The sequence below is a fragment of the Zingiber officinale genome, chromosome 6B, assembly GCF_018446385.1.
Source record: "Zingiber officinale cultivar Zhangliang chromosome 6B, Zo_v1.1, whole genome shotgun sequence".
In the NCBI taxonomy this organism is placed as follows: Eukaryota; Viridiplantae; Streptophyta; class Magnoliopsida; order Zingiberales; family Zingiberaceae; genus Zingiber; species Zingiber officinale.
In genome coordinates, this window is record NC_055996.1 from 87,610,257 (window position 1) to 87,636,578 (window position 26,322).

General features: G+C 43.9%; 4 protein-coding genes across 4 annotated transcripts; 2 read left to right on the forward strand and 2 right to left on the reverse strand.

The window, feature by feature from the left end:
• Positions 1–1,166: 1,166 nt before the first annotated feature.
• LOC121992971 (delta(7)-sterol-C5(6)-desaturase-like) lies at positions 1,167–5,091 on the forward strand. The gene is made up of 3 exons (XM_042547629.1): positions 1,167–1,540; positions 3,947–4,252; positions 4,515–5,091. The coding sequence occupies exons 1-3, from the start codon at positions 1,309–1,311 to the stop codon at positions 4,805–4,807; spliced, it is 831 nt and encodes a 276-aa protein (XP_042403563.1). The 5' UTR covers positions 1,167–1,308; the 3' UTR covers positions 4,808–5,091.
• A 291-nt stretch (positions 5,092–5,382) lies between these two features.
• LOC121992972 (probable calcium-binding protein CML18) lies at positions 5,383–6,158 on the reverse strand. The gene has a single exon (XM_042547630.1). The coding sequence runs from the start codon at positions 6,104–6,106 to the stop codon at positions 5,612–5,614; it is 495 nt and encodes a 164-aa protein (XP_042403564.1). The 5' UTR covers positions 6,107–6,158; the 3' UTR covers positions 5,383–5,611.
• A 364-nt stretch (positions 6,159–6,522) lies between these two features.
• Positions 6,523–9,650, reverse strand: LOC121992970 (LEAF RUST 10 DISEASE-RESISTANCE LOCUS RECEPTOR-LIKE PROTEIN KINASE-like 1.2). The gene is made up of 4 exons (XM_042547628.1): positions 8,746–9,650; positions 8,125–8,154; positions 7,653–7,982; positions 6,523–7,579 (listed from the first exon to the last, which is right to left on the reverse strand). The coding sequence occupies exons 1-4, from the start codon at positions 9,512–9,514 to the stop codon at positions 6,675–6,677; spliced, it is 2,034 nt and encodes a 677-aa protein (XP_042403562.1). The 5' UTR covers positions 9,515–9,650; the 3' UTR covers positions 6,523–6,674.
• Positions 9,651–12,338: 2,688 nt separating this feature from the next.
• LOC121991211 lies at positions 12,339–12,860 on the forward strand. The gene has a single exon (XM_042545228.1). The coding sequence runs from the start codon at positions 12,339–12,341 to the stop codon at positions 12,858–12,860; it is 522 nt and encodes a 173-aa protein (XP_042401162.1).
• Positions 12,861–26,322: the final 13,462 nt, after the last annotated feature.

Consider the following 26,322-nt stretch of genomic DNA (forward strand, 5'->3'; position numbering starts at 1 on the left):
GTTTCTGATGACAAACTATATAAGTGTTTTAAAAATCCCATGTAAAAATTTATACTTCTATATTTATCAACTAAGTTATGTATTATTGTCCTACCAAATTAAAAATATAACTGGTACAAAGATGGAAATTATATTATGTAATTATTATTATTATTATAAAATATTTCATAGTTAACTAAAATTATATATATATATATATATATATATATCATATCTCCATTAATTACGGTGTGAAAGTGACTAAAAAAAGCAGGAGTCCAAACATAAAAATTTGTCCTTTTTTCTAATAATAATAATAATAATGTTATGGTTGAAGCAAACGCCAGTGAGCGAAACCGTCGCTCGTGCGTTCTCGCTGCTTACAACTCACCAAAAGTCCAAAGGGAGGAAGAAAAGCCAAATCAGAGTGAGTTGGCATCTCTAGTCTTATTAATATCCTTGTGGATATTTTATTCGGGTAAAAAAAAAAAAAAAACACTTTTATTATCATTTTCATAAAAGAGAGGTTTTTCTTTTAATATCAAATTATTATCTAACATATTTAAACTATAATGTATTAAAATAAAATAAATTTAATATTTTTTTATTTAATTTGATTAAATTAATGGTATTATTATATTAAAAAGAATTAACAACTTAATTAAAATTAGTTATTTGTATTAGTTTTAATGTGATTTTAATCAAATTTAAATAAATTAATAAAAGAATTTAAATATTAATATTATTTCATATATAATATTTAAATAAAAATATTTGTTAATATTATAACAGTTATAGCCACACCGAATAGAAAGTAATAAAAAATATATTAAGTTATAATAAAAATACGTTCATAATGAAAACTAGACTAAGGTGTTATTTTAAAATTAAAAAAAAAAAGGATTTTTTTTGGCTATGAAGGTACTAATTGATACTACCCAGGGGAAGGCCAGTGTCCTCACCCACGGTACGCAAAAGCATACTCTCACCGCTCCCAAAGACTTCCCTACACGAATTCGGATTGGATCCGTAACCTAAAAGATCCATTGTTCATTTTCTTGGACGAACAATGAGTACTGAATAAATAAATGGAGCGGGTTCGGATATTTTTCAACAACCGGTAGTGAGATGTGGGAAGCGAGCGAGGGGAGACAGGGGATCCGAAAAGAAAAAAATTGGAGGCGCTTTAAATTTCGTCATTACGACTAACCAGCGGTGGTGGTGGTTTCGACAATCGCAGGCGGTTGCCGCTGCGGTATTCTTATCGTTTTGCCGATCTTGGTCGCCGTCCTTGTAGGTTTAATTGTGATCCTGGTAGGAGAGTCAAGAATGACGAACGCGAGCTCGCCGGAGTACCTGAGACAGTTCGTTGAGGAGACCGATTGGTACAACGAAATCTTGCTCGGCCTGATCATACCCGGGGACGCTTGGAAGCGCCTTCCCCGGCCGATCCAGTCCTGGCTGCGTAACTACATCGGTGGAACCGCCGTCTATTTCATCTCCGGTTTTCTCTGGTGCTTCTACATCTACTACTGGAAGCGCCATGTTTACCTCCCCAAAGGTCGCATCATGTTCTTTCTTTCATTAAAATTTGATTGTTTATTGGTTTGCATTGAATGGTCCGTAGTATTTCTTGTTTAGTATCTTCACTTTATGACTCCCTTTTGTTTTATGGGGCCGTTTTTGCCCCCATTGATGCCTGATTTAGTAGATAGAGGTTTGTTTATTGGCGTTAGGTGGCTTCCCGGAAACATGATGTTTATTTGATCCCCACCATGTGCTTCCTTCCCTTTCCGATGCAGATAGTCCTCATCTTGAAATGGGTGAACGGGTGGTATTTAGGTCTTGGTGAAATGTTGAAATGTTCATTAGATTCCTTCGGGGCTCGTTTGCACAGTGTTTTCGGCTCTTTATTTTCAATTAAAAAATTGATATAATGTCCTTTGCTTGGTCTAGTAATGTCTCAAAAAACTGAATGTTACAGCAGGCAAATAAAACTTCTGAGACAAATTTTGATCTTCTCAAACCTAAGTTGCTTGAAAGAAGAGTAAGTTTGGTGATTCTAGAGATTTTTCCCCCTTAAACGATTTTGTACTGTCCTTTGTTAGGTCTAGTAATGTCTCAAAAATTTGTTGAATGTTACAGTAGGCAACAAACCTTACTGAGATAAAATTTGATCTTCTTGAATCAGTAGTTGCTGGAAAGAAGACTAAGCCTGACAATCCTTAGTGTCATATAAAAAAAAAATTGATGAGATTTGGGACATTGGTGAAAAGTGAAAACTATAAACTGCCATTAATGTCTTTCCTTACTCATACTGGGAACACTGTCTTCAGTTCGTTATCTGCCTCCCACTGTCTATTTATTGCCTTGGTCATTCAGTCAGTTACTATCTATCCATCTATAAAGGAAGAAAACCCCCCATATTGCTTTGCCTGCTTTCAGGCTATCACCTTTTTTTAATAAAAAGCCCAGCTTTGGTTGTGCTCTCTTTAGAATTCTGCTTAGTGTAATCATGAAGAGCTTTGCTTTTCTTTTGAGGAAAAGACTTGATCTAGCTAGAAAGAATGATTACTGAAAAAAAAAAGTGTTCCTAAAACCAAATTCGAAAATGCTTGCATTCACCCAAGTCAAGGTCAATCTAATATCTGTCTCGCAATAGATCGCCAAGGAAGTCAGTGAGAGCGGGGATAGGTGGATAACGGGTTAAGAGTTAAAGCACTAAACTACTAATGGTGGGAAGTTAACACTTTTATGTCATGGGTTAAGAGCTTTAAGCGAGTTACATACTACTTTACTAGCCTTAAACTGAGTCTGTCTTGTTTCAATGTTTTGCTTTTGCTAGGACTCTGTTTTTTTTCCTTTTCCCTCTTTGACTGTAGACCGCATTTTCTTGCATTGAAGATCTCTTTTCAGATCCTCATTTAGCTTGGGATTGTATTTTAAAATTTTTCCCATGATATAGTGATTTAGTGTGGATTACTACTATTTATCTTCATGATACTGCATCAGAATTAGCCAAATGGCATGTTCTAGACAAATTTGATGTGTGTGTGCGTGTGTGCGCGTGCACATTAGACTTTAGCCAAAAGACATGTTCTAGACTAACTTGATATTTTTTGTGTGTACACATGTGTGTACACGTCTGTGTTCTCTTAGATATTTGGTGAAATGATACAATTTAGGTGTGTATGTGGGGTTGAAGCACTTCTGGCAAATGTGATTTTGTTTGCATGTGTGTTAATTGTATATAGACCAATTGGATGTGTGTGTATGGTTGAAGTGTCTCTAGACAAATTTGATATGTTTCCTTGTGTGTTTTCTATTGATCTTCTTAGATTGCAATCTAGAAATTTTTATTTTGAAACTTCTAGCATGTGCTATTTGTTGATGTATAAAGATAAAATTGTTTAGGTGGTTATACATCAGATTTTCTTTATCTAAAATAAAATTTGTTATACCTAATTAATTTAGAAGGTTGCTACTGTTAGAGTGTGGCATACAACAATGAAATGTTTTTAGGTGGTTGTAAATTCATCTTTTTAAGGTGATTATACCTAATTTTGGCACAAACGTTTATGCTTCCTTTCTTTGAAATTTTACATAACATTTTTGTAGGGTTTGCTAAATAAGATAAATAACATGGATCCTTTCTCCTTTTCTCTGTTACATTAGAACCCTCAAACTGACCTTACTAAAATTCTCAATAGCAATTCGCTTCTCTTATATCTAACCTTTTGGATCAGATTTTCTTGTGTTTTCAAATCTTTGAATTTATCTTTTTGGTCTGTCAATATCCCCTTCAGTCCATTATTGATGTATACGCCATATTATATTGCTGATAGTGCATTTTATCTTAATAGTATAGTAAAAAGTTGATATGTATACTTGTTTTGTAAACATGGAGTACCTTTGCTATACAAAGAGTCACTGTTTTCAAAGCCTTGCATTCTCTTTTATGTTGCAGATGCTATACCTTCGAACAAAGCCATGTTTCTACAAATAATTGTTACAATGAAGGCTATGCCCTTATACTGCGGCCTTCCAACAATTTCGGAATACATGGTTGAAAGTGGATGGACAAGATGTTATTCTAGCATTGGAGAAGTTGGCTGGCTTGCACATGCTGTTTACCTTATGATATACTTGGCCCTTGTTGAATTTGGAATATACTGGATGCATAGAGAGTTGCATGACATAAAGCCATTATACAAGTGGTTTCATACAGTACACCACATTTACAACAAGCAAAACACACTCTCCCCTTTTGCAGGTATGCTCTTCACTCTCTTCATTTTTTGTTAATTTGCTAGGTTTGGAAAATTCCTAGCACCATCATATGCACATGCTACAAAATTAACTCAGTTTGATTATATAGATCCTTTTGGATTAAAGTCTTTAGTGAATCTTGGAATTTCTCTCGTTTGCTTATCCTCATTCATGTTCTTGTATCCTTTTTTCATGCACACTTCAATGCTCTGCTCTTTAGTTTACCATTCATCCAAATAAATATTAAATACCCTTTCTCTTTACAGGATTGGCATTTCATCCGTTGGATGGGATACTGCAGGCTGTGCCACATGTGATTGCTCTCTTCCTTGTCCCAACCCACTTCTTGACTCACATGGCTCTACTCTTTTGCGAGGCTGTATGGACTGCCAATATCCATGATTGCATCCATGGCAAGGTTTGGCCAATCATGGGCGCAGGTTACCATACAATCCACCATACCACATACCGTCACAACTACGGCCACTACACAATATGGATGGATTGGATGTTTGGAACCCTTCGAGATCCTGAGGAGGAATTCATTAAGGCAAAGTGATGCAACCAGAATGATTGTTTGCTTTTGTGCTCTGGCTACCAAATGTTTTTGATACCTTGCATCTTGATTTCAATTTAAGGTGAAATTCATCTTCAAGTTGCTTTGGTATTCTGTATGGTGGGTTACCCGACCTGAAATTTCATAGAACAATTTGGTTTTATTTGCATAAAGATTGTTTAGATTGCTGTGTACTCTTCATAGAGACGACGCACTGTCAGCCTGCGTTTGCCCAACTATATTCATGTATTCGCTGGCTCAATGTTTTTCCTGTTCCGTTATGTCCACATGCCTTGCATTTTGATTATGGGCTCCGACATGTAACTGTGCTTGGGGAATAGTTTGCTTCACCCTTTTCATTTCTGTTAGCAATTCCTAATATTTGTTTGCAAGTTGCAACTAGAAAATCATATAGGAGTTTGGTGGTCTTCTTTACATATATTAAATACAGTAGTGGGTTTGAATTCTTTGTCTGTTTTCCTTTTTTCGTTTTAGTAAAACAAATGAACCGAGTCCATTCTTACAAATAGTGTTAGAGCACTTTACAACAATTGTTTAAAAATCCAATAACACTTAAGGACTCTAAAATATGCCTTTAAATTATAAACAGCAATCGGAACATGCGCGATCTGATCGAAGCAATAAAGGTTTACCAGATCCAAGACTAAGTAATACACAAACCAACGCCAAATTAGTTCTTTAGATACAATTCTAAATGCTAACCTATGACGTCAGATCGTTAGTCCCAGTCGCCCTATTTCTCCAATCAAACAGGGGTCCCTCGGCCGCCGACGGAAGCAGAGGACTTCATCTCCGTCCGACGCCGCCGTTGGCCATCATCCTCTTGAACTCCTCAAAGTTGACGTTCCCATCGCCATCCACGTCGACGGATCGGATCATCCGCGTGCAATCCTTGACGGAGCACTTTTCCCCGAGCTGCTTCAGCACCCGATGGAGTTCCTCCGCGGAGATCAGCCCGTTGCCGTCTAGGTCGTACACGTCGAACGCCTCCCTCAGCTCCTTGTCGACGTCTGCGCCTCCGACGCCGCGGCGGTGGAAATCAGCGAACTCCTGGAGGTCGACGAAGCCGTCTCCGTCGGTGTCCATCTCGGCGATCATGTCGCGTATCTCCGCGGGGGAGGCGGTGGAGCCGAGGGCGCGGAAGACGTCGTCGAGCTCGGAGGCGGAGATCCGACCGTCGCCGTTGGCGTCGTAGCGAGCGAACACCTTCTCGATCTCGTCCATGCGGTGGAGGCCGAACGAGGGGGAGGAGCGCAGCGAGCGCTGGGCGTCCGCCGCCATGGCTTATCCTCTTCCTCCGATTTCTCGTGTAAAGATGGACAATTAAATAGAAATCAAAGACAGCGCGTGGAATAAATTCAGAGTTGAGTTGTCTCTTTAAGGATTTTTTTTAATTAAAAAAAAAAGAATCGAACAACAAATTCGGACGCGTTTGCGTTAACGTAAGGAATAACCAACAGTTGGCTCTGGAAGATCCGAAGATGCGTTCATTTTATATTATATTGATATTTTCTTTTTTATTAACCTATTTATATTTATTTTAATATTAATTATTTATGGATACATTTATCCATCTTTATTTTTATATGTAAAATTTATTTTTTTATTTTTGAATTTTTTTATAATTATAACATCTATTATAACACACGTTAATACATCTATGCGGATATCATATTTTATTTATTAATTATCCGATATACATGAAAAATATCATAGTAAAACCTAATTAAATGTCTCTAAACAATGAACTAATTATCAAAAAAAAAAAACAAATTAATTATGACTAAGCGGGCCAATAGCAAGAGCGAGCTTAGCCGACGCAAAAGTCAATGACCTTTTCGGGAATTAACTAAGCGCTGGCGTTAGGCGTCGTTTTCTTGCTTTCCCACGCTGCGATTACATTGTCCGGCGATCCCGGCGGTCTGATCTCGTCGAGCTTCGCAGCACTCCACTTCGCTCCGTTGCGGCTCACGTCGTCGATCCCCCTTAGCGCATCGAGAACCTCGCTCATCGTCGGACGCATCTCCCTCTCCTCCTGCAAGCACCTGAACGCCACCTCCGCCACCTGCCTGATCATCCAAATCACCTCCCCGTTCGACTGCCGCCACAGCCGCGGATCCACCAGCTCCTCCAATTCGTTTTTCTGGATCCGGCTCATTGCCAGGTTGAAGAGATTGATGTCGTTCCGCGGCCGTTGGACGTCCACGGCAGGCTTCGACGATATCAGCTCCGCCAGCACCACCCCGAAGCTGTACACGTCGCTTTTATCGGTGAGCCGGTAGCACTGGTGGTACTCCGGGTCAACGTACCCCGGCGTGCCCTGCGGCGCCGTCGAGACATGCGTAGCGTCGGGTGGGAACAGACGGGACAGGCCGAAGTCGGCGACCTTGACCCGGAAGTCGCCGTCAAGAAGGATGTTGTCGGTCTTCACGTCGCGGTGGACGATATTGAAGGTGTGGAGGAAGCTGAGCGCGTCTGCAGTCTCGATGGCGATGCTCATCCGGGTGCTCCAGGGGAGGCCGCGGTCGGTGGCGCGGGCGCCGTGGAGGTGGTCGGCGATCGTGCCGTTGGGGACGTACTCGTAGACGAGGAGGAGCTCGCGACTGTCGCGGGCGGTGGAGCCGTAGAGGCTAACGAGGTTGGGGTGGCGGAGGGAGGAGAGGATGGCAACTTCGGTTCGGAATTGCTGCATCCGGCGGTGGCTGTTCTCGTAGAGACGCTTGATGGCCACCGTGCGGCCGTCGCGAAGGTGCCCTGCGATCGACATGAATGAGAAAGGGACAAAAGAAAAACAAGGAAGCCCCATGGCAAAGTGAAGCACGACTACCTTTGTAAACAATGCCGAAGCCGCCATTGCCGAGTTCGTTGGAGCTGACGAAACCATTGGTGGCCTCGTGGAGCTCCTTGTACTCAAAAATCTTGTTTTTACTACTATCGATTTTAAGCGGTTCTTCGACACGACGGAAAATTTCAGGAGCTTTTTTGGGACTCGCCTCTATAATTTGGGGACTCGCTTCGATGCTAAAGGTGGTTTGAGCCAGCAGAATTGCATTCTGCTGCTGTTGTGTTTCCTCTGGAACTCTGTTCCTCCGACGGCAGTAGCAGCAAACGCCGACGAAGATTACGGCGGCCAAACCTCCTACGCCGGCGGCGGCTCCTGCTTATCGAAATAATTCAGAAATCAAATTCACATTCCTTCTTTGCTAAAAATAAGGAATTCTCTTATTCGTTCTGTAAATATGGATTAAATTTCGTTGTTTTGAGAATTAGAAGTAAACTCAGAAGATCGAGTCTTTTACCAATTATGACTCCAGTTTTCCCGCTAGAATCTGCAAGAAAAAAAAAATCGCAATCAAATCGAAGTGGCTGAAAACAGGGGGAAAAACAAATGTTAATCTGGTCTGCTTTTAGCACAAGATATAACTGCGATAAATCTTATTAATTCGTGAATAAATAGTAGACAACAATGCGAGGAGTTTGACACAAGGCTCTCTTACCATCAAAACAAAACAATGATGGAGAAAGAAGAGATTGAAATAATTTTGTAAATTTTCATTTAGATATTTGTTTTCTTATGGTGGATGTTAACGGTTGGCGGGCCACCCTCACTGCGATTTATCTTCGATTACGTACGTGAACTAGAAGAACACAGGAAAAACTATTATATGACCCGTTCAAAATGATGACCAATCTACCTCTTGACTTTAGAAAAATAAGATTCTAAATCTACTTGTGGAAACCCATTTGTTGCCTTTGAACAATCTGGGATAAGATTGACTACCAAACAAAAAGCAATGAAAAAAAAACAATCACTGGAAAAGAGATCAAGGACAAACACGGGGAAAGATCGAAGTACTTTAACTATGAGCAAAAAATTAAGCAAAGAAAAAATAAACTATGAAATAGATCAAGAAACTTACTTCCTTGAGGATTGCAAAAGCTTTCTGTGGCCGAGCCATTGTTTGAGCAGAAACAGACTTGCCTAGAGTTGTTGTACCCACAAACCCCGCCGGAGTTGATGCACTGGCCGCAGTTTCCCTGTACACTCTCATTCCATGTGACTGTGAATCCCTCCTGAAGTGCCTGGGCGTAGCTTATGTTATTGGACATCATCCTATCCACCGCCGTGCTATCCATCCGAACGCGGAAGCTGCTACAAGGAAGTGCCCACTGGGGCCAGCTAGAGTTCGGCCAAAAGTACAAGGGCAGAGTGGAAGAACACTCGATGTGGAGAAGTTGCGCAACGATAGAGGAGGGGCAATAGAAAAAGAAGGTGACTTCGACATCGCGATCGGTGTAGGAGAACAGAGTCGTGTTGATATCAGTGTTCTCCGACGGCAGTGGACAAGGCCTGTCGAAGAAACTCTGGTCGAGGAGCGTGATCAGGTGATCGGAGTAATCGATGTCGTCCGTCACTACGTACGTCTTACGGCCCACGTTAATGGTTATGGCAGAGCTACCGGAAGTGTTGCAGTTGAGCTCAAAGCTCGGGTGGCCGCAAGAATTGGGTCTGTCGGCGGTGTTGAATGGGTAGGCGACTTGCACGGTGCGTTCGCCGCAGGTGAACGGCCGTTTCCCGCAGCTCCGGAACAGCTCGCCGTCATCGGAGAGAGAAGGCGAGAAGGTCAGAAGAACGGAACAGAGGAAGATGACAAGATAGGGAGTCCACGACTGTCGATGATTACGCATTTGGATGGGTCTTGTTTGCGATCGATGTCAGAAACGGTGAGATTTGATCATCTGCGATCGTCGCTTGGCAGGCAAGCGGAATGAGGAAGAGAGAGAGAGAGAGAGCAGAGCAGAGCAGAGCAGAGGAGACGGCGTCTTTGAGAAGGCGTTTCAAAGTGAGTGATTAAATAACGAGGGTCCAGATGAGTTGTTTGATCATTAAATAACACGAGTTTGACTAACTCCAACAGAATTGATCAAATTCCAAATGAAGGGAATTAATGAGGCATGTGATATCGCAGAAAAAATTCTAGTGAATGTCTGCTTCGAGAAGCAGCAGCAATCAGAGCTGCCCTCATGCATGTATTTGGTGGGAAAAAGGTTTGGGATTGGAAGATCTCGCGTTGAACTCAGAATCTGAAATAAGAAAGAAGAAGAAGTGACCCAGCCCATTTGTATTTCAGAAGTAAACTGCCAGATAGTTTGGTAGTTGAAGATTATAAATGAACTGACTTATGTTCGATCAGGGATGGAGGAGGGGCTGACGACACCTAGGTAGATTCTTGCTTTAGGTCGAGTTCAACTTTTATTTTATCTTGAGAAATTCATTCTTGCTTGTCTCAGCGATAGGAATTGATACATAGCAATTGTCCCGTCAGCTATGAATAAGATTCTTAAGATCATAAAAACCAGCAATCGTCCCCTCATCTTATTGACGAACAAAATTTTCTGGGATATTACTCTTTTTAAGAATTCGCCGCGGTGAGGCTCCAGAGTTGCTTAGATTTGAACAGTGCAATGAATAAGCAATAGAAAATAAATAAAATATCGTGTTATTCTTGACTGAATGTGCACGTATTTCACTTCTGTTTTTGGTCGGCTCCTTTCATCTGATTTACGTTTTTTCTCTAAAAAAATAGTGAGGAAATCTTAGTTTAAAATTTAAATGAAATGAATATTTTGAAAATTATTTTTTATTTGAATGAAACTTGAACATTTGGATTAACTATTAAGGCTACGTTTGATTTGGTGTAATGTAATCTTGATTGTAATGTAATCAAATTTGTAATGTAATGTAATGTAATCCTGATTACATTACTACGTTTGGTAATATAATGTATGTAATCTTTGATTACAAGGGTGATTACATTTTTTTTGTTTGGTGTCCATTATTTTTTATAAGAAATGTAATTCGTATTATTATAAAATGACAAAAATATCCTACGACCTTTACCGGTGGGCGCTACATCTCTGTCGGAGTTTGCGGTCGCCGGCCACCACCGGCCAACAACCGGCGCTGCCGGCCGCCGGCCGGCGCCGACGGCCGCCGGCCGGCGCCGACGACAGATTAGGGGTATATTTGACATTTAAATTTTTGTTAAACGATGACCTTGTAATGTAATCGGATTACAATGTGTTTGTTTTGTAATCCAGATTACAAAATTTCATTACATTTTGTAATCCAGATTACATTACATTACAAGTTAAAAATAAAACCAAACAAATTAATCAGCCTTGTAATGTAATCTGGATTACATTACAAGGTAGATTACCCCTTACCAAACGCAGCCTAAATGGTCCGAATCTAATCCGTTAGAATGAATTCTTCCTTAATTTTTAGGGGGTTTTGTTTTAAGTTATCATATATAATTTTGATTATATGATTACCAGATAAAATATAATTAAATATTATTTAATTCAACCTAAATAATATAATAAAAATTTATTTATTTAAAATTTTTAATGAATAACCTAATTTAATATTTTACTATATTACTCTTAGTTACAAAATCAACTATACATAATATTATTATTATAAAAATTTATGTTTTTTTAATATTTTTTTATATATACTTTTTCTTTTTTTTTCATGATTTTCTTTTTCTACATTTATTTTTATGGTTTTCATTTTTTTTCTGTTTTTTACGTTTTTTTTTCCTTTTTTATATATTTTTAATGTTTTTATGTGTTTTTTTCCTTTTAAAGTTTTTTTCTTTTTTATATGCTTTTTTCACATTTTTTTTTTCTTATCGAGAGGATATTTTTAGTAAAAAAATTTGTCAACTCTGAATCAAGAAAAACTTCAGATTTTCAAAATTTTCTTATTCTATGTTGCATACCTGGGGGCGGCGTCGATGGTCGCCCCCCCCCCCTTGCCGACGGGACAAAAAAAAAATCGGGACGCGGTGGTAAAAAACTCTTCACAGTGATGAAGAAAAAATCCTAGTCGAGGCTCGCAATAGGAGAAAAAAATAGGACGGCGTCGGAGAAAACGAAGAGACGAAGAAATAGTGCATTTTGTTAATTGTGAACCACGTGTCTCTTTGATACAGCCGCCGCCGAGCCGTGTGTTCACATTGTATTTTCATTACATATATAATTATATAATGTTTAGTTTTTTATATTTTTATTTATCTCTCGATTTTTTTTGTTTGCACGTTTTCATTCTATATATAATTATATAAAGCTTTATTTTTTATATTTTTATTTAGCTCTACACGATTTTTTTTTTTTTTTTTTTTTTGTTTCCGCTTGATTTTTTTGTTTCCGCCGCTGCGCCGCTCATAAAACCTTTACGGCTTTACATCTTGCCATCTTATCCTTTGTTTCTTCTCTCTCCCGAGCGCCGACCAAAACGACAAAGCCGTAAAATCCTACGCCCAAAGGCTTTTTTTTCCTCTCTTCCGAGTGCCGATCAAAGCGGCAAAGGTTTAGCCTTCAGCCGTCGGCCTTCAAGTAAGTAGATTTTATTTTATTTTATTTCTTTAATAATTGTTTGATTATTTCTTGATTACAATGTATGATACAAGTAATAATTTAAAATTTTAATATTATTCTACAGGAGATGGATAGTCGTTTCTCTGAAACAACTACAGATTTGTTGATTTATATATCATGCTTTGATCCTAGGAACTCGTTCTCTAGATTTGATGTACAGAAGTTAGTGCGTTTAGTTCATTTTTATGAGGATGATTTTTCTTGGAATGAGCGTATGTTGGTTGAACAAGAGCTTGAAATATATATTGATGACGTCAGATCAGATGAACGATTTGAAGGCATTTCAGATTTGGGAGCTCTTGCAAAGAAAATGATTGAAACAATGAAGAATCGTGTATTTCCTTTGGTTTATTGGATGATTGAGCTAGCCTTCCTTCTTCCAGTTGCTACTGCAACCGTTGAAAGAGTATTTTCGACAATGAATATTGTCAAAACAGATTTGCGAAACAGGATTGGAGATGAATGGATAAATGATAGTTTGGTAGTCTATATGGAGAAAGATGTTTTTAATACTGTCGACAATGAGCCAATTTTACAACGTTTTCAGAACATGGAGTCTCGAAGAATGCAATTGTCACGTATTCGTTAGTAGACTGCTTTAATATTTTAATATTATTATACGAGTTTCTTTTCATAATATTGTACCTTTTTATCTTATATGCAAGTTATTTAAAAAATATTTTTTAATTACATAGAAATTATTAACTGTTCAAAAAAAATTCGCCGTTCTCAAATCGCGGCCGCCCCTCCATGATTGAATTGCTAGATCCGTCACTGTGCATACACATTTGCTAACGTATCACATATGAAACATTACTCTGGAATCATCAATTACTTAAACCAAATAGGATTTTCATTAATAACATTGATGGATAACCAACATTATCAAAGATAACCCCTAACCAACAATTTTGTCCAAGTAATATTATATTTTATAAGTCAATTATATCATTTCTCATCTATTTTTATATTTAATTTTTAAAAATTATCTCTCTATAGATTAATGATTAATTATATTTTTAAAAAATATATATATATACCCTTATATGGGCGACAACAGACATAGCGAGCTAACACAAACAAAATCTAACATTTTCTCCTTCTTTTCAAAATGTGCGGGCATATTTTGTCTCTCTCTCTCTCTCTCTCTTCCCTTCCCTTTGTCCATGTCGCTAGTTTTCAAAATCAAACACGCGCGCGTGCGCGCACACACAAATATATATATATATATATATATATATATATATATACACACACACACGTAACATATATATATATATATATATATATATATATATATATATATATATATATATATACACACACACATAAATGTTACCTTGCACACTTTTATATGGCTGATTGTGGGTGATAGCAGACATGGCGAGCTGACGCAAACAAAATCTAGCATTTTCTCCATCTTTTCAAAATGCGCGAGCATATTTTGGCTCTCTCTCTCTCTCTCTTCCCATCCCTTTGTCCATGTCACTAGTTTTCAAAATCAAAGCCCTAAATCCTCTTCCCCTCTCATCTCGCTCCTCTCTTCCCCCCACGTCAGACCTTAGATCTAGGTCATCTTCTTCTGCGATCAGCTAGCTTAGAGTGCGTTAGGGTTTTCGTCCAACTTGTACTGCTCATCTCCCTCCTCTCCTTTTTCTATTCATATTTCTTAATGGCACATTCCACGAGTGTTGCAAAGGTATGTTGATTATTTTTCTTTTACCCATCTTTGTTTCTAAAAACTAGTTGTTTAAAAATCACCATGAGATATAGTTTAGTAGTTGATTTCAAAGGAACATGATGGTGCTAGTTTTTAAAAATAGTCACATAGGTGGTATTTTTTAAAAACCAGTATCAACGTACTATTATTTTATAAAAAATTGAATTCGTATATGCTGTTTATTCAAATGGTCACATTATAGCTGGTTTTTGCAAACCATCACCAACCTTGGAGCTAGTTTTTGCAAACCAACTACAACGTGGTGTTATTTTTTCAATACCAGCTACAACGTTGTGCTGGTTTGTAATGTGTGTTGGGTTTTTCGGGCCGCGAAAATCGCTTTTTCGCGTCGCGGAAACCCCGAAACTCCCTAGCCAACGGATCCGTGCAAATAAAATTTTTCAAAAAACTACGAGTACGAGTTTACCTAGATCTACACTTAGATCTACAAGGGAAAAGGTTATACCTTTGAAGCGAAGCCCTTCGCGTTCCCGCTCGTCCAACGGCTTGCCGGATCTCGAAGTTGTCAACGTAGACAACTCTCTAGAACTATCCACACGAACAAGATGTGTTCTCTAACACACAAGGATGGAGAAGAGAGCACCACAAGTGTGCTAGCACTTTCTAGGGCTCTCGGGTAGGATTTAAAGAAGAAGAAAAGAAAAGAAGATAACACACTCCTCTAAAATCTCTATGTGACTTTCACTAACCTTTCTTCTTGGATTAGATTCACTCTCTTTTCTTCTCCCTTGCTTGAAACCCACGACCAAGAGAAGAGAAGGAGCAGGAAGAGAGCTTAGGAGGAGGAAGATCACTTGAATGAGAGTTACTCACCAAAAGAAAACTTCTCTTTTTTTTTCATCAAGTGGTGTAACCCCCTTCACATTAATCACAAATAATGTGGAGGCCATTAAAGAGAATAGTTGTAACCTCCATGAGGTGGCACATGTGATGATGTGGCACATCATCATTAGTTCTCCTAATGCCAAGTCACAAATGATGTGGCATAAAGTCAAGTCAAACTTGACTCTTCCTCTTCCTCTCAAGTCAAGTCAAACTTGACTTAATCTCTTTCATGGTTGATCTAATCCAACCATTTAATACAAGCTCATTTAATATAATGAATCTAATTCATTTAATTAAATTGATTCAATGAGTCATAATCTAAATTAGACTCATTGAACACATAAATCAATTTGAGTCCAACTCAATTAGCCCAATTAGGATTACTCTTAATCCAATTTGATTCATCACATGAATCTAATCCTCTTGGTTCATCATATGAACCTAATCTCCATCCACTTGTTCTTTGTGTGTGACCCAATAGGTTCTTGTAACGTTGGCAATGCCCCTAAACTCATTTAGAAGTATAAGTAATGAGCGGTATCTAGCAATACATCATTACTATCCAAGTTACAAGAATGTTGAGATCCAACATCACCTTATGACTACTAATTGTGACTCCTCACAATATATGACAAGTGTCCTTCTATCCTAGACATCTAGATTGATCAATGTGATGCATAGACCGTGTCATCCTCTGACCAATCTAAATCCTGAACTCCAAGTAGACTCACTAAATCAAATGAGCTCAATATCTCATATTGACTCATTTGGGCATGGTCATGCACTTCGTGGTCTCACTCTATCAAGAATACCGATGTCTCTCCCGTCATATAGGAGGGATAGATCTCATCTACATCAATCACATCCCTCCGCATAATTTGTTACATACCCAGTAATCACCTTTATAGTCCACACAGTTACGGGTGACGTTTGACGAAACCAAAGTACATAACTCCTTATGTAGGGAATCATGGTGACTTCAGGTCTAAGGACTAGTAGTCATACTAATAGCCACATGAGAAAGTATATGACACCCATATAACGATTCATGATACTTTCTCATGGCGGATCATTCAGTATACATTCTCTAATGCATACTCATGTGTCAACTTGATATCTCTATATCCATGACTTATGAGATCAAGTCATCGAGTTGACCTACATGCTAGTCTTATTGCATTAACATTGTCCCTGAATGTTAATACTCGACTAGGAATGATTAAGAGTAGTGTTCTCTATATCATCTCACTATCGATTCAACCAATCGATTGATATAGGTAAGAACCTTCTACTCAAGGACGTTATTATACTTAGTTTATTTGGCACCAATACAAGTAAGTATAATAACCAAAAACCAAATGCCTTTTGATCCTGTCTGGAAGCTGAGAAAATGAACCTGCCGGTATGACGTGTCTGGAAGGTTGACCGCATCCCCATGACCCGGTCGATGAGTTGTCCTCTACGTTGACCAGATCGTCAGAAGTTCTCATCCGGTCAACTGTACCTGCATCCAGCGACCGGGTCACCCCGGCCTCTGGTACCTCGGTGCTCGAGGCGAATCCCACAGATATATGAGCAATCGAATACTAATGACAGAATAGTTAACGAAATGCAGAAAAGGTACGAGAACGTACCCTGGCCCAGGGGGGCGCCCTCGGATGGATGAGTGAGCTGGTCGTGGTGCTGATCAAGTCATCGCAGTCGTGACAAGTAGATGGGTGTGAACCCGCTGAGAAGTCAAATCTAATGGTGGCGGCACGAAATCCGATGCAGCCTGGATCCGAAATGCGGCATGTAGGCTGAGTCCGCCGAATGACGGTTGTCCCGTGGGTGACGATGCTACCCGGAGATGTCTGCGGCAGTGGTCGCCCGAGACGACAGCGCTGGTGGCCGGAGACGGCTGCGGCAGTGGCTGCAGCAGGCGATGCCGGTGGCGGCAGCCACTAGAGGAGGCACGTGGCCGGTGAGAGGCGCTGGCGGCCGTTGAAAGCCACGACCGGTGGAGGCACTCGCTGCCGGCAGTGTGAGAGAGGTGTCGATACCCGCTGGGGGCGGCGTCGGTGGCATCCGCAGCCACTGGAGGCGGCCTGGGGCGGCGGCAATGGTCACCGGAGGCAGTGACAGCGGCTTGCACTCGCTGGAGACGGCGGCTTCTCTGTGGCATCAGCGTCGGCGTGGGGCTAGCATGGCCGGCGACGAAGGCGGCACAAGTATCTTCTTCCTCTACTGGACATGCTCCTTTGCTCGTTGTCGCTGTCGTGTGTCCGAAGAGGAAGGAAGAAGTGGGATGGCTAGAGGGGCCGGAGCCGTCGGTGACGCGAGGAAGAGGAGAGGAGAGGCGGCGGCGGAGACCTATGACACCTTGGTGTCGACGACGGGAAAAACCATAACCCGAACCGCCGTTGGCGCTGGCGAGGAAACCCGCGTGAGGAAGCTGGCGGCGGAAAAACCAGCGCCCGAAAAAAACCTTCCCTTCCCTGTTGAACAGTTCTTGCCTTTTCAATACAAACCCTTAACATCCCAAAAGACCAAATTGCCCTTTCTTTTCCTCCTTATTCCCTCTCTGCCCCCAACAATATCCGCATCACAAGCCTCCCCTTCAAGTCTAGTCGAAGGAGGCGTTAGTCCGACTGACTGGACAGTCAATCGCAAAGAGCTGAACCGCTCTCGATGTCAAAGCCAAATCGCTGAACCAATAATATAATATCGCGCGAGCGGTCGCTATAATAGTGGGGTCGTAGGAGATGGTAACGATACCGAGCGGACCAAGTCTGTAATTGAACCAATGCCAAGTGCGCATCCGCGAAGATACCGACCGGACGATCGAAGTGCTATCGATCGGATGGATAGATGCTAGACGAACGCTGTCGTGCGAGCGATTGAAATGATGCCGATAGGATGGATAGATGCTAGACGAACGCTGCCGAGCGTGTGACCGGAACGATGGCGATCGATCGAATAAATGCCGGGCGGACGATGCCGCGTGATACCGGTCGGACGGCTATGAAAGTGTTGACTGCGCAGCCCATAGGATATCGAACGAACGATCGTGAAATGTCGACCTGGCAATCGCGTGGTACTGAATAGGACGATACCGAGTGGATAGAATATCTGAAGCTGGTCCTCGACCAGTGCCGACAGCTCGACCCCGAACGGGGGAGATAGAATATCTGAAGCTGATCCTCGACCCCGAACGGGGGAGATGAAATAACTGATGCGCTCAACCCCGAACGGGGGAGATAGAATATCTGATAAACTCGTCCATGTAGCGGTCTTCAAGCCGGGGTTTTATAGTCGCCGGTTCGACTCTCGATATTTAACGTCGGAGCTCGACGGTCTTCAAGCCGGGGTTTTTATGGTCGCCGGTTCGACTCTACGGTTTAACGTCTGGGCTAGACGATCTTCAAGCCGGGGTTTTTATAGTCGCCGGTTCGACTCTACGGTTTAACGTCTGGGCTAGACGGTCTTCAAGCCAGGGTTTTTATAGTCGCCGGTTCGACTCTACGGTTTAACGTCTGGTCTAGACGGTCTTCAAGCAGGGGTTTTTATAGTCGCCGGTTCGACTCTACGGTTTAACGTCTGGGCTAGACGGTCTTCAAGCCGGGGTTTTTATAGTCGTCGGTTCGACTCTACGGTTTAACGTCTAGGCTAGACGGCCCTGAGGGCTAATTCAAACCCGGCCGATCAGCTCGGGGTCTTCGCCATCGAGCCCGTGGCAGCCATGGGCTCGGATATAAACCTCCCGGCCGATCGGCTCGGGGGCCTTCGGCTTCGAGCCCCTGGCTCGGATATAAACCTCCCGGCCGATCGGCTCGGGGGCCTTCAGCTTCGAGCCCTTGGCTCGGATATAAACCTCACGGCCGATCGGCTCAAGGGCCTTCGGCTTCGAGCCCTGGCTCGGATATAAACCTCCCGGCCGATCGGCTCGGGGCCTTCGACCGAGCCCTTGGCTCGGATATAAACCTCACGGCCGATCGGCTCGGGGCCTTCGGCTTTGAGCCCTGGCTCGGATATAAACCTCCGGCCGATCGACGGGGCCCGAGCCCTTGGCTGGATATAAACCTCCGGCCCGTCGGCTCGGGGCCTTGACCGAGCCCTTGGCTCGGATATAAACCTCGGTCGATCGGCTCAAGGGCCTTCGACGAGCCCTTGGCTCGGATATAAACCTCCCGGAGGTCGTCTCGAGCCCTTGGCTCGGATATAAACCTCACGGCCGATCAGCTCGGGGGCCTTCGCCGAGCCCTTGGCTCGGATATAAACCTCGGCCTATCGGCCGGCTTCGAGCCCTTGGCTCTGATATAAACCTCCCGATCGGCTCGGGGCCTTCTTCGAGCCCCGGCTCGGATATAAACCTCCCGGCCGATGCGGGGGCCTTCGGCCGAGCCCCTGGCTCGGATATAAACCTCCGGCCGATCGGCTCGGGGCCTTGAGCGCCCGGCTCGGATATAAACCTCGTGGCGGCTCGGGGCCTTGACCGAGCCCAGCTCGATATAAACCTCCGATCGATCGGCTGGCTCGGATATAAACCTCCCGGTCGATCGGCTCGGGGGCCTTCGGTTGGCTCGGATATAAACCCCTCGGCCGATCGGCTCGGGGGGAGCGCGTGGCTCGGATATAAACCTCCGGACGATCGGCTCGGGGGCCTTCCGGCACGTGGCTCGGATATAAACCTCCGGTCGAGCGGCTCGGGGCCTTGACTCGAAGAACTAATCTGGATCATATAACTAACGAAACGGATAAAAAAAGCCGGCCTAGGTCATGAGGATAGCGAGAACTCTCGAGTCGTCCATCTTCACGTTCGGATCGGGCTCGTTCCCGGCGTCATTTGATCTGCGGAAGGCGAAAAACGAACTGCCGGTATGGCGTGTTTGGAAGGTTGACGCATCCCCATGACCGGTCGATGAGCTATCCTCGTTGACGGATCATGAAGTCCTCATCCGGTCAAGCGTACGCATCGATGTGCGCCCGGCCTCTGGTACCTCGGTGCTCGAGGCGAATCCCATATAAGAAGTCAAATAGAATGATAGAATAGTTAAAATGCGAGAAAAGGTACGAAGCATCGCGGGCGCCCTCGGATGGATGAGTGAGCTGGTCGTGGTGCTGATCAAGTCGTCGCGGTCGTGACAAGTAGATGGGTGTGAACCCGCTGAGAAGTCAAATCTAATGGTGGCGGCACGAAATCCGATGTAGCCTGGATCCGAAATGCGGCATGTAGGCTGAGTCCGCCGAATGACGGTTGTCCCGTGGGTGACGATGCTACCCGGAGATGTCTGCGGCAGTGGTCGCCCGAGACGACAGCGCTGGTGGCCGGAGACGGCTGCGGCAGTGGCTGCAGTAGGCGATGCCGGTGGCGGCATCCACGGCCGGTGGAGGCACTCGCTGCCGGCAGTGTGAGAGAGGTGTCGATACCCGCTGGGGGCGGCGTCGGTGGCATCCGCAGCCACTGGAGCCGGCCTGGGGCGGCGGCAATGGTCGCCGGAGGCAGTGACAGCGGCTTGCACTCGCTGGAGACGGCGGCTTCTCTGTGGCATCAGCGTCGGCGTGGGGCTAGCATGGCCGGCGACGAAGGCGGCACAAGTATCTTCTTCCTCTACTGGACATGCTCCTTTGCTAGTTGTCGCTGTCGTGTGTCCGAAGAGGAAGGAAGAAGTGGGATGGCTAGAGGGGCCGGAGCCGTCGGCGACGCGAGGAAGAGGAGAGGAGAGGCGGCGGCGGAGACCTATGACACCTTGGTGTCGACGACGGGAAAAACCAGAACCCGAACCGCCGTTGGCGCTGGCGAGGAAACCCGCGTGAGGAAGCTGGCGGCGGAAAAACCAGCGCCCGAAAAAAACCTTCCCTTCCCTGTTGAACAGTTCTTGCCTTTTCAATACAAACCCTTAACATCCCAAATTGCCCTTTCTTTTCCTCCTTATTCCCTCTCTGCCCCCAACACTATCCGCATCACCTTTATTTATATAGAATATGATACAACAAGTCCATAATACAATCATCAAATGATTGGCTCTAGGGCTCTAACTAACAATGTGATGGTTTTCCTTAATCATAGAAATATTATTTTTGCATATATATATATATATATATATATATATATATATATATATATATATATATATATATATATATATTTTTATTTATGTTAATAATTGATATTTTGCCATGGGATTTCAGGCATCAGTTGATGTTAGTCATAATCTCTAATGGACCAGTGTTTTAGGTTGCTTTAATATTTTTTTGGTTGTCCAACAATGAAAAGACAAGACCGTGGTTCTATTTGTTTACATGATCAACACAACGATTATTAAACAGTCTCCTTTTGTTCTTTCTTTCAAACATTCAAGATATTCAGCAAATTCGTGGTCTAGTCGTGAATATATTTCAAAGTTGAGATTTAGCATCTCAAACCTTTATATTTTCAGGTAAATTTTCTAGTTTTGAAAGTTAGAAGTGTATAATAGAAAAACTAATCAATTTAAATTTTTAGGTGTCCCAGTAGCTTTCACTAGAAGAGATGAACCCTGATGCTTGGTATTTCAAATAGAGGTACTTCTATTCCTATAAACTCAACTAATGCATCAGGTGACCTCTTTTTTGCTCACCTCTCCTATAAAAAAAATCTATTAAAACAAGAATTGAGGAATTGCTTAAACTCTATTTTCATAGAGTTAAAGTAGATATTGATATTTTAATATTTTATAAATTATACATTTTGTATATATTTATTTATATTTTATTTTCGTCTAGTACATATAAGGTTCCATTAGGTCTTATAAATATTGTAGATGATTTTAAAAATCTAGGTATATTCAATTGGGTTGAAGCGATTCATCAATTTATTGCACCCCAATTACCTACCATCGGAGATCTTTTTGCATCAAGTCTGACATCTCATACAACTTTTTCAGTTCTAAACCTCAAGGGATTTGCTGGTCTTTTAGCTATAAATTTTTTTTAAGTGGTAAATGTGATTTTTTTATATGAATATTATTATGTATGTAAGATTGTGTCTACTATTGTAAGCATGGTTTTTGGAGCATATCTCAATCCAAAAATCATATAATACTAAAGGGGCACAATAAATAAGTAGAGGTCTACTCCTTCCCATATTAGTAAGGTGAGAGCTTTATTGGAGCAAGTATCACCTGAAGAGATAAATATCTAACACTATCACCTACTTTTATATTGCAATTGTTAAATAATTATTTCTAATTTGATAGGTTATTAGTGAACTAGTCCCTACCCCTTATGAAAAAGTATTGGTAGAAAATCGCCCTTAGCTCGATGTTACTCCACATCCACTAGAGACACCATCGGTACATGATATATGATCCTGTCCGAAAGCTGAATCAACGGACGTTGGGCACGTGGCGCTCTCCGAGTTGCTGACGTAGATCTCCGGCACGTCGCACGGTGCTCCGGCGAACTTGCAAAGAAATCGGGTCGGGAAGGGGTTCCCGGCGACGATCCTCCGACGCTCAAGTCAGGTAAATGGAAAACAAGAAGGTGGCTTCTAGGATCGGAGATTTCATACCTCCGGTGAAGTCCAAGGGGTCTTATATAGAGCTACGGGAGCTTGGTGCACACAACCCGATGTGTACACGTGTCCTGTACCATACCGCAGCATGAGCTTGTCAGAGGAGCATGTCTGACACCATACTGCTACAGTCTGAGCGTCTTCCTGATGGGACAGCAGAATCCCTCGTCGTACGATACTAAGTGTGATCTAGCCCTCAAACATGCCTGTTGTCAGCAATAGGGGTTACTAAGATGACGTCCACACTGTCCCATACTTTTTGACTTCCTCTTCCCAGATCGATCATCAAGTTGCTCGGCCAGGATATTCACCTTTGGTCTGGCGTACGTGGTCGCCCGTCCGGGAAGATTCGGGGTCATCGCCTATCTGGCCGAGCGGGTAGGCTGCTAGGTCAGAATATCTGGCCGAGCGGGCAGACTGCTCGGCCGTTGCTCTTTCTTTGCACCCTGGTCGAGCGGACCATCCGCTCGGCCACGTGATTTCCCTCATTGGCAATCTGGGCCCACGGCCAAATGGTTGCTCTCTCGGGTGAAGGTCATCGCCTAGCGATCGACATGTCTTGTCCGCTCGTCGAGCCCCTGGGGTTGACCCCCCTTTGACTGTTGACCTCTACGTGTCGTTGACCTTACCCTCACGCGGGCCCCCCGGCCCTATCACCGGATCACTTGCCTCCTCTATAAGTCCATTTGAAAGAGGCGAAGTCCGACTGACTGGACTACCATTCTGACTGAGTAACGACTGTTACCCTGGTCCGCTCATCCAGGCTTGAGAATGCTCATCCGCTCGGCTCACATTCTTTGTTACGCCCGTTCGGCGATGTCCTGCTCGTGCCTTGGTATTCCCTTGGAGCCCACTCCGAATCTTCTCCCTCAATGCCAAGCACGCGCGCTGCACTCGGTAAGGGGCGTTCATTAAATGCGACCTGTGTCCTGCTGACACGTGACGATCTTGCTGGCGTCAGCGTATGGCGGTGGCGTTACCTCCGATGGGACAGCCGTCGTTTGAAATGAACGGTTTGATGACAGCTTCATTTTTTGCGACCTGAATCCGACGGTTGGGACTGCTCGAGGCCAATATTATAAAGCTCTCGATTTCTTCTTTCCGCCACATTTCTTCTTCCTAGCGCTCCGAAGCCTTGCTGCCCTTTCTGCTCCGACGATTTCCTCCTTTGGCTCTCCAGCGACTTCGCAGCCTCCTTCCTTGATCCTCCTTTCGCTAGTAAGCCTCCCTTACCCTTCATTCCGTCGTTCCGTTGATTTTCGTTAGCTGTTCTTTTCATCTTGTCCTCATCCTTCCCCGCTTGCTCTCTTGTTTCCTTTCCGCCTTGCATTTCTTCCTTACTTTCGACCATGGCTAGCACTTCCCAACCGACCACCGACGCTCCTGGTCTTTGGTACACGACCATGGAGAGTCGGTTTGACGAGGAGGACGCCTTGCGCCTCGCTCGGACGTATGAACTCCCTCCTAACCACAATATAGTATTAGCCAACCGGCACCGTTCTCTTTTTCCGAGACCAATTTTTGGCCGGGCTGCGATTTCCTCCGCACCGATTCTTCTTACAAGTGTGCAACTATTTTCGCATCCCGCTCGGCCAACTAGTTCCGAACTCCATTAGGCTGCTGAGCGGGGTGATAATTCTTTTTAAACTAAACAACATCCCCTTGGACCCCAAAGTTTTCCACTACTTCTACTATCCGAAACAATCCGAGTGGGGCACTTTCATTTTCCAATCTAGGATAGGTTTTGTTCTTTTCAATAATATGTCGAGCTCCAACAAGCACTGGAAAGAACATTTCTTCTACTTGCGTTTTCCCGAGCTGCCGGCTTTCCAGACCAAATGGCAGACAGCGGTGCCGACCCAACCGGAGCTTGGCAAGTTTAAGAGCGATCCAGCCTATCTTCATGCAGCCAACCGGCTGGTCGGCCAACGATACAACATCGATAAACTACTCCTTCCCAGAGTGCTATATATATTTGGCTTGTCCCCTGTCCATGCCGACCTGCCCTACAGCATGAGTAAGCCTTCTTCTCTTCCTTTTTCCTTAGTTCTAACTGATTTATTCTTCGTTTCTGCAGCTGAAGTCATGTGGCGCGCCAAGGCTACCGAGCGGCTTAAGTTGAGAGCTGCTGAGATTGAGGCAGCGAAGAATAAGGAGGTCGCCGAACGGGGGTTGATCTTGGCGGACTTGGCACCTGAAGGGGATGAAGGGGATGAGGGGACTCAGATTGCCCCTGAAGCCCTAACTGCTTCTGCCTCTCTCAATGAGGCTGGGGGCGATATCGCATCCTCTGCTCAAGCCGAGGTAGAGGGCCGCTCGGCGGATGAGGTTCCTCTAGCGACTCGGAAACGCAGACGGCAAGAGCAGGCCTCTTAGCCAACCCCATCCGATGAACAGCGTTCTGAGCGAGGTGATGATGCTCCCTTGATCTCCGGCGCGGTTTCCACGGAGAGCACCCCTACGCCGATCGACTCCCCCCGGGCTACCTCCGAGGTGCCGCCTACTAGTCCTCCTCGGACCCTGCGTCGCCTAAAACGATTAGGCGACCGTCCTTCCACAATTGGCGAGCCGTCGGGCACAGCCACTGCGCCCCAAGATGATCTGAGCGGACCGCGGTTGATAAAAACTGTTCTGCGCTTTCCGTCGGAGGAATATTTATTGGCTGCCGACCGGCCAACGGTTCTCGAACAGCAGATCACTCTTACAGGTCCTCTGGCCAAAGCTTGGGAGGACGCTCGACTTCGCATCGCTCTTATGACCCCCAGCCAACTAGGAGACAACAATTTGCAGCAGGCGACTGGGGTATATCCTTTGTCTTGTTGGCTAATTTGGTTTAGCTTCTAACTTGATCACATCCGTTTACAGAACTGGGTGGAGCAGATCGCCATCAGCAATCGCCTGGCCGAGTTGGAGGACGAGCTGAAAAAGCTCAAAACCTCAAACGAAAGCAGAGGACAATCCACGGCTGCTTTGGAGAAGGCCAAGAAGCTCGGTGAAGTGACTCGGCTCAACGCTCTGGTCAAGCAGCGCGATAAAGAAATAAAGCTCGCGACCACCCGAAAGCTCAAGGCCATCGACGATATGGACTTGATGAAGGTCGAAAACCGAGGGCTGGAACAGCGCGTGAAGGACTTGGACGCCTTGCTGGCCACTGAACGGGAGAGCCGCTCGGCTGACCAGGCAAAATCTGAAGGGGCTCTGAAAGATCTTCAGGCTGCCCTTGACGCTTCCCAAGCCACGCTCAAAGAGTATCAAGATGGGGAGCCCGGCCGGTCGGCTGAAGTGCGCAAAGCTTTCGTCCGCTCGGACGAATTTGGTGAAAAGTTCAGCGATAAGTTGTCCTTAACTTTCGAAGAGGCTATCAAGGTGGCGGTTGATTATCTGAAGACTAAGGGCCACCTACCAGCCGAGCTGTCTGTCCCCCCTGAAGATCTGGCTGTCATGATGGGCTCTATCCCTGATGCCCTTTTTAATTTTGATGAGTGAGGAGTCTTTGGAGTATCTCTGTGCTGTTTTTTGTATGCCCGTCGTTCGGGGCGAACACTGTTATTAGTTTTTGTTTGTCTTTTGTTCGGCGTAAATGAACTCCTTTTTGTTATTTGTTTGCTCGACCAGTATTCAATCCTTACTTTTGTTTCGGTCCAAATTTTCTCGCACCAAGTATACTGTATAAAGGAGCCGCTCGGCCGTATGATGTCTTTATTCATGCCTTAACGGCAGGCCCGATTATGGGTCGGCCTTTACAACCGAGTGGGTCCACGCAAAAAGCTATCCGTCCGGAGGCTTTATAGACTCCTGTTGCTCGCTCTTGAACGTCGATTTTTACCGTCTGAGCTTGGCTAACTTCCGCTCGGAGGGTTTATAGACGCCGGCACGTCTCTCAATTTTCAATCGTCGGAGCTCGTTGGTCTTCAGACCGGGAGGTTTATAGACGCCGGCTCGTCTCTCGAT

What these genes read in the sequence shown, in the direction of transcription:
- LOC121992971 (XM_042547629.1), top strand. Translation starts at nt 1,309, where the DNA reads ATGACGAACGCGAGCTCGCCGGAGTACCTGAGACAGTTCGTTGAGGAG. An exon ending in CCATGTTTACCTCCCCAAAG is followed by an intron (nt 1,541 to 3,946) that starts GTCGCATCATGT and finishes TTTATGTTGCAG; the next exon opens with ATGCTATACCTTCGAACAAA. An exon ending in CACACTCTCCCCTTTTGCAG is followed by an intron (nt 4,253 to 4,514) that starts GTATGCTCTTCA and finishes TTCTCTTTACAG; the next exon opens with GATTGGCATTTCATCCGTTG.
- LOC121991211 (XM_042545228.1), top strand. Translation starts at nt 12,339, where the DNA reads ATGGATAGTCGTTTCTCTGAAACAACTACAGATTTGTTGATTTATATA.
- LOC121992970 (XM_042547628.1), bottom strand. Translation starts at nt 9,514, where the DNA reads ATGCGTAATCATCGACAGTCGTGGACTCCCTATCTTGTCATCTTCCTC. An exon ending in CTTTTGCAATCCTCAAGGAA is followed by an intron (nt 8,155 to 8,745) that starts GTAAGTTTCTTG and finishes TTTTTCTTGCAG; the next exon opens with ATTCTAGCGGGAAAACTGGA. An exon ending in GAAAACTGGAGTCATAATTG is followed by an intron (nt 7,983 to 8,124) that starts GTAAAAGACTCG and finishes TTCGATAAGCAG; the next exon opens with GAGCCGCCGCCGGCGTAGGA.
- LOC121992972 (XM_042547630.1), bottom strand. Translation starts at nt 6,106, where the DNA reads ATGGCGGCGGACGCCCAGCGCTCGCTGCGCTCCTCCCCCTCGTTCGGC.